Source organism: Sinocyclocheilus rhinocerous, unplaced genomic scaffold, assembly GCF_001515625.1.
Source record: "Sinocyclocheilus rhinocerous isolate Xijiao unplaced genomic scaffold, SAMN03320098_v1.1 scaffold993, whole genome shotgun sequence".
Classification (NCBI taxonomy): domain Eukaryota; kingdom Metazoa; phylum Chordata; class Actinopteri; order Cypriniformes; family Cyprinidae; genus Sinocyclocheilus; species Sinocyclocheilus rhinocerous.
The window spans coordinates 1,511,124-1,520,943 of NW_015639771.1; the positions used below are offsets into that span (position 1 = coordinate 1,511,124).

The 9,820-nt window shown below is 38.6% G+C and overlaps 1 protein-coding gene across 4 annotated transcripts in view; it reads right to left on the reverse strand.

Annotated features, from left to right (window-relative positions):
• Nucleotides 1–1,606: 1,606 nt before the first annotated feature.
• Nucleotides 1,607–9,820, reverse strand: part of LOC107751739 (kinesin-like protein KIF13B) — a 46,415-nt gene continuing 38,201 nt past the window's right edge. For 2 of the 4 annotated variants that reach the window (XM_016567497.1, XM_016567496.1), the window contains exons 29-40: nucleotides 8,598–8,653; nucleotides 8,327–8,451; nucleotides 8,062–8,238; nucleotides 7,731–7,823; nucleotides 6,945–7,097; nucleotides 6,672–6,749; nucleotides 6,504–6,557; nucleotides 6,300–6,420; nucleotides 5,662–5,792; nucleotides 4,630–4,695; nucleotides 3,680–4,364; nucleotides 1,607–3,576 (exon numbers count right to left, since the gene is read on the reverse strand). In XM_016567497.1, the coding sequence (XP_016422983.1) occupies nucleotides 3,368–3,576; nucleotides 3,680–4,364; nucleotides 4,630–4,695; nucleotides 5,662–5,792; nucleotides 6,300–6,420; nucleotides 6,504–6,557; nucleotides 6,672–6,749; nucleotides 6,945–7,097; nucleotides 7,731–7,823; nucleotides 8,062–8,238; nucleotides 8,327–8,451; nucleotides 8,598–8,653 (1,948 nt within the window). In that variant the 3' untranslated portion in view covers nucleotides 1,607–3,367. The remainder of the gene's footprint in view (nucleotides 3,577–3,679; nucleotides 4,365–4,629; nucleotides 4,696–5,661; nucleotides 5,793–6,299; nucleotides 6,421–6,503; nucleotides 6,558–6,671; nucleotides 6,750–6,944; nucleotides 7,098–7,730; nucleotides 7,824–8,061; nucleotides 8,239–8,326; nucleotides 8,452–8,597; nucleotides 8,654–9,820) is intronic. The other 2 variants (XM_016567498.1, XM_016567500.1) reach the window with 2 other exon arrangements.

Consider the following 9,820-nt stretch of genomic DNA (forward strand, 5'->3'; position numbering starts at 1 on the left):
AATGTGTTTGGAACAGAAATCTGTCGTGAAAGAATGAGGGAACACTTTGACTGTGTTTTTAATCTGTCCATGTTCAATATGTGAATATATTAAATATATATAAATATATTCTATGAGTATAAAAAATGAAAAATATATCACTGTTGTATTAACTTGAAATAGTCTAATCATGTATCTCTTATTACAGAATTTAGTGCCTTTTTTGGACAGTAGACTGTTCTGTAATTAATATGTAGTATAAAACGCATATGCTTTTACTTTTTTAAGTTTTGTTCTGACACTTTTTGTTCATTTTCAAAAAAAAAAAATTTTGTTTTTATTTTAGAACTGTACCTTCTAGAGAATAAAGACTTAATGAGCTGAAAGACACTGGCTGATTGTACAACTTTTTTTTACAGCACTCCGGAATTATAAAATTATGCAAATTCTGAATTATATTCCTAATTCTGAAATTGTAACAGGATTGTTATTTGAAGACAATCATTTGATATAAATATGTGCAGCTGCTCTTTTCCATACAGCGAAGAAAAAAAATCATTGGCTGTCAATTTGTTTGAAAGAAAAAAAATAAAAATGTCAAAATTTGAACATAGTAATTAAAAATAGTAATAAGACAAATGTGTAAATCAGGTCACTTTTTATTTTTTTCTTTACAGCCAGATTATTGTACAGTCAATATAAAAGAAATTATAAATGAATTATTATACATGATTACTCTTTGGATATCAGCATAGAATTGCAGATAAATTACTCAAACCCAGCCTTGTGCTCAGATTGAACTCTCAAGATGCAACTATATACAAAACACACACACACGTATACTCTGGGTTCAAACGCTCCATATTCAGGACAACTTTCATGACAAAATCATCAGGACGAGGCACAGACTAGTAGTGAAACTGCTCAGAAAAAGGGAGGGAGAAAGAAAAAAAAAACTACAGAAGTAGAGCAGCAACTTCCTGCCAAGAGCTTTGTCTGACATCTGTGTAAACAGCAGGGCCCAAAGCTTCCTTCAAAACCGCTTTCTCCTGATGCCCTTAACGGGAAGGATTTCAAACAGGAGGAAAGCACGAGTTTACACACCTGTATTTAGTATTTGACTTCAAAAGGCCACTGTGTGGTTGCTCAGATATGGCTCTGGATCCATGTCATTTATGACAGATCAAGGTATAATTTCTGCTACTGAAGACCTGCTGATGTTGAACAGAATGAATGTAGGGTGCATTCAACCGTATTATTGATGAAGAAAAATGGTCAATTGCACTTGAAAACAAAATAAACATCTAGTACACATCTAGTTAAAAGCATCTGTGATTGAAATGTTGGGCCGTGGAGATCAGCTTACTGAAAATGTCTTCTATAAGTTAATTTCCCCTTTCTAGTAACACATTAGGTTCAAACAAATGAACCATCAAATCCCTACAAGCATTTTTAACGTTATTGCTACAACAGAAATATATTAAAATAAACTTAGTTGAGACTTGTCATTCTAAAGGCAATCAATCTGTTCTAATGTGACCCAGCAGGCCTTAAAATCCTATCGTCTCAAGCCTTTGTTGCTAGTCACAGCAACAAAGACGTGCTCCATGTGTGCGTTTTTTTTTTCTCATTATGAATGAGGCACAGATCAAGATACATAAAAAATGGGAAGATGTTAATCAAATTTTTTGACTGAACAAAAACAGGAAAAATTAAAGGCAACTTAAAACTGTGGAGAAATGCATCTTTTCTCAGACGGAAATTTCGAAATGTTTTTGACTTTTGAGCACCAAATCCAGTGAAAGCAGATTTACAGTGGATCATCGGTTAGTTTACTTAATTTACAACAAAACTAAGCACCCTTTGGGCACATAAGCTATCTACTATAAATCAAATGTGCAAATTAATTTTCCATTCATAGGATTTTTACACTTTATAAATTCAATTTACATAACTACAACCATTAAAATATATTTTAATAATTTGATATTGTATTAGACTTCAGAAATCACATTATGATTTCCATGAATAGAATATAAAAGGAATGAAATCTCTCCATCATGATGTGAACAAGCATCATATCTGCATGGAATCATGCTCCTTATTAAAAAAACTATATAAATGTGACCACTTTGCCCATACAATATGTTAAAAAATATTTAATGAAATCACTTATAGATCTTTTAATTTGAATAAATAAGATGAAGGTATTGCCAGTAATTGGTCCGATACACAAAACTGGAATGTGCTTTTACTGTGACCTTCTTGTGGAAGACAGTCCTTCAGAAACCAATCAAACTGAGCTACTTTAAATTGTCACTAAATTGCAGCACAAAGTTATTTGAGGTTAAAGTAGTTTCAATAACCCAAGTCCAATTAAAAGGCTGCTTACTAAAATGTGCCCCAACCCATCAGATTGTAAATAAGCCACTCTAAAATACTTTTTTTTTCAGTCCAATCATCAAAACCATTAAGAGAGAGCCTAATTAAGCTAGTCAATTAAGCCTGAATGTGCCAATTCAGTCAAGTCTAAAAATTCACCACATGCAATTAAGGATACACACCAAGCAGGCTGTTTCCTCCTAAAATACTGATAGGCAAGTCTTCCAATGACACCAAACCAAATAAAACATCCCATCTTGTGGATTTAGTCGTCCAATCACTGGCCAAGTAATAATAGTACTTCACGACATGAAGAAACTTGCATCAGAAACCTGCATTGACCTGCTCAGGACGGCACCTATCGCGAAATACATGCAACCCCCTTCACTCCATGAAAAGCCAGATTTGATAGTGGCTTACAGCTGAAAACCCAACTGGGCGTATCCAATGACTCTGATCGGATCCCTGAGATAATCTCTTACATGTCTACCATACCATTTACCACATTCTAACTAGTGCTACGAAGGTGCAATGAGGGATGACAAACAAGAAATGGGTCGACTTAAAAGGCACATTCAGGAAACTAAAAATCGTTTACTGACTGTGCAGAGAAGATAAATCAAGCATCATTTGTAGTATCAAGTCCAAAAATGGACTCTTGATAAAACCAGGGCACAAACAAAAATGATGGGTTTATCTCAAAGACCCGGAAGATTCATTTACGGTCGACTCAAGGAGACTTGCTTGAGTTACCAAACAAGCAAACAAATCTCAAGGAACACAACTGAAGCAGCATGTTAAAAATTGATAGCACTCCCACATGCTACACATTAGCATAGCACCGGAACTGATAGAGGGGCTTGTAAGGGAATGTTGTACCACCTCCTTGCAAAGTTGGGTATCTGAATGCTCCATTAGCCCAAGCACAGTGATGGACGGAGTTGACCTCCTCGGTTAGATTCAGATGTTGGAAGCGGAGGTTCTGTCCTGCTCAGCTCATTGTCAATTAGCTGGTCCAGGATTTGCGATTCTCTCCTTTCTGAATGGCAGTGCCGGCTCCTCCCCTCAGTTGCTGACTGAACTCCCCACTGCGGCGATTTTCGGTGTGCCTTTTGGAAGCTTCCCGTCGAGTCAGTCGATCTGGACGGACTAGCACCCCATAACCAGGGTTGCACCGGAAGTATTGGTGGCCCTCGACAGAACCATCATTCTTACCTTGTGGACAAAGGATACAAAAAGAACAAGGTCTGTAAATCGTCTCACCAAGAAGGTGTCAACATCTCAGAAAACTTGTCGGATAACGGAAGATTTGACTAACCTGAGGGAGTGTCCAACTCGACCCCGACCCAGACGCCTTCTGAGAAGTGTGTTGGGCCGATGTAGCGGACCGTGCCGGACTTGCTGGATCCAACAGTGACTCGCCCTCCCACCTTGAGCCAAGCAAGTTCCCCGGGTTCCACATCCTCGAAGGTTATCTCTAGCTTCTCCAGGCTGTTCGTTTGTTGCACTTGCGTTGTGGTTGCTTTTCCATCTCCGAGAATGTTACTGAAAGACCTGAGTTCATTGGCTTTGACCTTCTGGAGGGAGAAAGGGCTGTCTGTGGAGGTACTCAACACCAGGGGAGGGGTTGCATTTAGCTGTGCTTCCTGCTGAGAGGTGGTGACACCATTCCTGTGGGCCGCCTGGGTATCTTCCTCTTTTCTAGGCCTGTCAGATCTTAGCCCAGCTTCTACAGGAGCAACAGAGGCATTAACAGGGGTCGGTAGACAGTCTTCGTTGTCCTGCCTGGATGCTACGGGACCGGCTTGGGAACTGGGAGTAGGGGTAAGGTCCCCGCAAGCTATGGAGACGTCGGAAAGGGTGGCAGTGGAGACGCTAGTAGAAAAATAGCCACTGGAGGCCTCGCTGATGGGGCTCAGGGGCAGATCATGCATAGAGGACAGGGCATCAGGACACCCATCTGAGTGTCTGTCTGAAGCAGGACTCTTCCCCATTACTGCAACCTACGGGGAAGCACGTCCAAAACCACAAGGAACATTTAACTACACCTCAACCTATCATCTGACTCTCACACAGACAGCACATGCTAGGAAAACCACAGATTTAATAGCATGCAATTTACATCACATGGAGGAGAAAGACTGGGCTCTTAAAATATCTTCCTAGGCTATACTTTTGCAAAATACAAGTCTGTAACCCAATTCATCATTCATATTCATTTAATTTTGCCAAAGATGGAGCATGAGATCAGAGTGGAGATCTACTTACCGGTTCTATTCTTACTCTTCCTTCATCAGGGTTGTTGGCTGTTTGCATAATTATTCGTGGCATATGCTGGAGAGATGAATGGAATGTATTAAATTTGTATTTACGATTTCTGTAATGGTTTTCAGAGAGGCGGCACAAAGCTTGATTTAAGTGTCACGGGTTCATTTTTTATGTTGGGAGCCTTTGGATTACGTTTGATCTAAAGTACTGACAGATCAAAAGTCTGCGTGCAGGGGAGGAGTGATGAACACGATGAAATATCACTGTCATATTTTTTTTCCCTGTATGCCTCCGTCAAAAGCATGCTGGGAGATATGATGAAAGGGTATGGCTTGACAATTAATCTTGGGGAAATTAAACACTGGAGTTTATCTATGGACTCCTGCCTAACATATAATCAGGTTTCCCTGACATGATTTACTTTGACAAAATGAGGACACTGTTTTAATCATGGAAAACCAAAAAAGCCTGTTTTCTCACAAAAAAATCCACTACCAGGCAACAAGGCTTAATTTAAAGACTTACTTTATCCATCTTGTATGAGGAAATGTATCACAGATATATGGGCAATGTAATAGTAGCATATGGAATTTCTGTCTATATGGAAATGAGGAGGCATGAAGACAGAACGACATTACGCTAGAATCTAAAATGGACTCAAATTAAATCGGCCAGGAGGATTTGCATCCCTTTTTGATTACCACATATGATATACTCATCTAAATGCAGCATATTTCTGACAGGCTTTGCAGGCAATAAAACGGCTATTTTTATGACTGATCCTGTCTATCAGTTTTTTACATTTATGCATGAAACCCCATGGAAGTCACTTTGCCTCAAAAATGCTTTATTTGTTCATTATGGTTTTATTTATGCATATATTTTTCTTATTTATTAGAATTTTAAAATAACTTTTCCTTTTGGTTTTAGGGTTAAATATGACCTGGACATTTCTTGACAGTTTTCATGAGACCGACATAGCAAGGTTTAAGGCACAGTTTAGTAATTAAAAAGTCGAAAATGTGACCAGACCTGTTGGGAGTGTGGAGAGGGTCTCAAATCTTTCTTGTCATCGCGCACAGGGAACAGGGACTTGAGCAGCTTGGGCATCTGAGGAACCAGGGCCTTGACTGGGGAGATATAAGCAGCAAGCCCTGAAAAACCTGTGGGCGGGTTGGGAAGGAGGCAAACAGCAAGGTAGAGGTGTGGAGAAAGACGACAATGATGGTGAAACAGAGACAGATGTAGAAATTATATAAAAGGAGTGTATGAAGGCACAGTCACATAAAAAATGTCACACAGACATTTTTTGACAGATAACAAAGTGACAAGGTGAAAGAAGCTGAAGTTGAACAAGACTGGGAGAGATGTTCAGTGGTAACTGAAAGGTTGCAGATTCAAACTCCGAACTGGCAATATTGTGCTTTTGATCAAGATACAAGGATTTTCTATGTAATTTAGATAAGTGCCTGTTAAATTCATAAACCAGGTTAGACATGAGAGTTCAGGCAGAAAGAGAATTTACAGTAGAGAGCACAGAGTTGATGGTTGGAAGGACAGTCACATAAAGAATGGGTCATGCTGGAAACAGAAAAGGAAGATTATTCTATTGCAGACAAAACAGTCTACATCCTGTAGCGCTCACTTTAAGAGTGACCGTTATGTCTTACCTTGCTCGGGGTCCTGATTTTGTGTAGGTGGTGTAGGAGGTCTGGATGGTCGTGGCAGTGTTTTGCTGAACTGAGAGGATGTCGCAAAGATATCCTGCTGACTCTCCCATCGATTCTTACATTAGCAAATTGGATATTAGAGGTTACATAAAAGGACCCATTTCCTGTGGTGGACCATGTCTTATTTTCTCCCTAGATTCTTACCTTGTTGTCATCCAGCACTGAGTTTAGTGACAGATCCTGTCTGCTTCCAGATAACTAGAGGAGAAAAAGGTGATGTATGAATACATAATGTGCCAGGCTTCGATGATGCGGCGTTTCCTTAACATTTCTGTTTTTTTAAGATGACTTTAAGGCTGCAGATGCGCTTACCCGGTGCACACTTGGAGAGCTGAGACTGCGTCTGCTGCCCTTGCCTTTACCTGCCAAATGCTCCTTCACTGCCACCTCCTGCAGCACATGATAAAAAACTGATTTACATGATGAAAACAACATGCTGAGCTGAACTCGGAAGAGAAAACTAGATAGTACTGGGAAGTCAGCATCTGCTCACTATGCTATATGCCCAAATAAACAACATTAGAAAGAGATGATAAAATGCGATCTTATCGGATAAAAAAATATTAGTGGAGTTAGCTGAGTGACCTGTCTCAGACGGTCCAGTGTGAGGATGTTCTCCACAGCCAGGACGCTCCGCAGGTACTTCTCTATGGCAGCTTCACTGTCTGAGGATTTAGGGTTCTCAGCGCTGGCGGCTACACGGGCCAGCATCTCCCTGTCCTCTGAGCTCTGGCTGTCCTGCAGACATACACAGCCAAGAGACAGGTGCTCGTAAACAAAGCACCTCAAGAAACCAGGTGTGCAACTTTATCAGAGCAGCTTTCTTATGGGTAATAGCCAACTAAAACGGCCTATAAGTGTTGCTGAGAGTTCTGCAGTGATACATATGAGCGAATAATATTTATATTATTTAATATTTTAGGATTATCAGCAAATATTGAGAAAATGACAGTTTCACCTTGTTTCAGTTTTGAAATCTGCTAACAATTCTATTCTGAATTGGTGTTATTTTAGTATTATTTACAATACTATTATTAGTTTTGTTTTATATATTATATTATATTTATATATTTTTGTTTATTTCTATGTTTAGCTTTAATTTATTTCAGTTTTAGTAATGTAGTACTTTAGCTAAAGCTTATTTTATTTCAGTTAGCTGCCAAGGCAACATTTAGTTTTTCATCTAATATTTAGATTAAATATTTTTATTTCAGCTTTATTTCAATAAAAACTAATTTTAATAGTTTTGAGTTTTGTTACCAATAACAACACTTCTGAATTTGCTCATGCATTATTTATTATTCATATCATGCATTATATAGACACACACACAAAAATAATCGGTTTTAATAAAAGATTTTGTATGCTTACCCCTGGGATGTTGGAGACGACTTCAAAGGTCACACCACAGCCAGGAATAGTGCTCCTGGTGGACATTCTCCTCAAGAAATTTTGAGCAAAACCCTGTTTAAACCAATATATATATATATATATATATATATATATATATATCAAATATGCAGAGATAATTTTCATATCTAAAGCTTGAAATTCCTTAAGAAGTATAAGGTTTATATCAACCATGCACCAAAAATATATGCCACAGCTGTATGTAAAGCTGACCTAACTGTAGAAAAGTGTAAAAAGACTTTTCTTTAGCTCTGATGATAGTGTAGGTCATACAAAGAAGACCATGCCGCACCTGTCGTCCAGTGAGGTTCACACAGATGCGTTTGCGCAGGACTAGCTGCATCTCTGCAGGGTGGCTGAGCTGCACCACGGTGCGGACAGTCAAGTATACTCTCTGATCTGGAGCGGCACCTCGACTCAGCTGTGGACATTCATGAACCGTGGAGTCCCAAGAAGCTTCGGCTTTCACCTGGAAGAAAAATAGTTTTTAATACATTCCTTTAAAATCAACTAGGGAGCCTCTGAGAGCCCTGAGGGTGCGTAGGTCATATTCACACCTCTCCATCATAGTGTTTGACAATCTGAAGGTCAAAAAATTCATCCTCATCTTCAGAGCTAAGCATGGCGTCCCAGCCGCCCGGCTCGGGAACGTCTAGGTTTTCCTGAGAGCTGAAGTCGTAAGCTGGAGGAAGGAAGAACAGAAACACAGGAAAAACGAGTGTGAAAATGAGCGTTAAGACAAAGAGCTTGCAGTGGAAGAAAGGTCACAGAGGACATTGCATTCCTGCAGAGGACATTGCTGTTCTTCAGCAAGCACGAAAAACATACCGCTCAGGTCGAGGAAGAGCACTGGAATGTGAGTTTCCATCCCAGGCACTGGTACCCTGCCAAGAGAGACATAAAAATCAACCCGTGGCCCAAATACTCATGACTAAATATTTGTAAAAATTGATACTGATACTGACATTCGTTAAACAAACAAAGCCTCAAATCCAAATATCAATCTATTAAATCACATATTTTAAGGATTATAACAACCTCCCTAAAATGCAAACTACATAAATCGAAGCTAAACTGATATTAAATATCATTCCAACCTCTGACAGACAACAAGTTTACCAGCTATCTATAACATTAACACTAGAACTACCAAGGCAGTCATTTTGACCGTTTTTAAATTTTAAAATGTAATAACTTTGTTGAAATAAAACCCATATAAATATAAAACCCTGACTTTTCCTAAATGCGTGTATACTGTATTTTATTATAACATTGTAATTTTATTAAAATTACAAAGCACAAAAGAGTTCTGAGTATTTCTACCTTGAATGGCCAAAGCGGTCAAATTGACCGTTTGCATTACAGAAAGCATATAATTTCTGCTTTTGCGACTTTTTTCCCGCGGTTGAAGATGCACGTCACTGTTGCCTAGCAACTTTTGTTCTAGTTGTTTTTATATTCTATTGCTAAGCTAAAATTCCAGTTCCTAAAAAGCCGGATGGACACCTCCAATACAACAACTGCTGTCATTCAATCTGCCACAGTTAGGCTATGTTAGGCTGGAAGACTATAGCCTGGCTGTTATCAATAATAGCCTACTTCAATGTTATGACAAAATAGCCATAATAATAATAATAATAATAATAATGGCTATTATTATTTTTATGCTAGTGTAATGCTATTATTTTTAGCGACAGTGACAATGTTTATTATTACCTATACTATCATAACAGATCCATTTATTCATGGATCACGATTCCAGTGGTGGCTGCATAGAATTGTTTCCAATTCATCTGATCCAAACATTTCCAATAACTCCATAGCGTTGTAAAGTACAAAAGTAAAAATGTATTGAAAAATTTTTCAAAATTCACAATGTTTTATCTACAGAAATATTCTGCTTCAGTTCATATTTACTGGCATTTAGACTTTCAAATACAACATTTTCGCTGCGGTGAAAAACTTTTTTCCCCGCTTGCCGGACACAAAGCAAGACGCACACATTCGGGAGCGGTCTACGTAGCTCTTACACAATTAAATATTACAAAAAA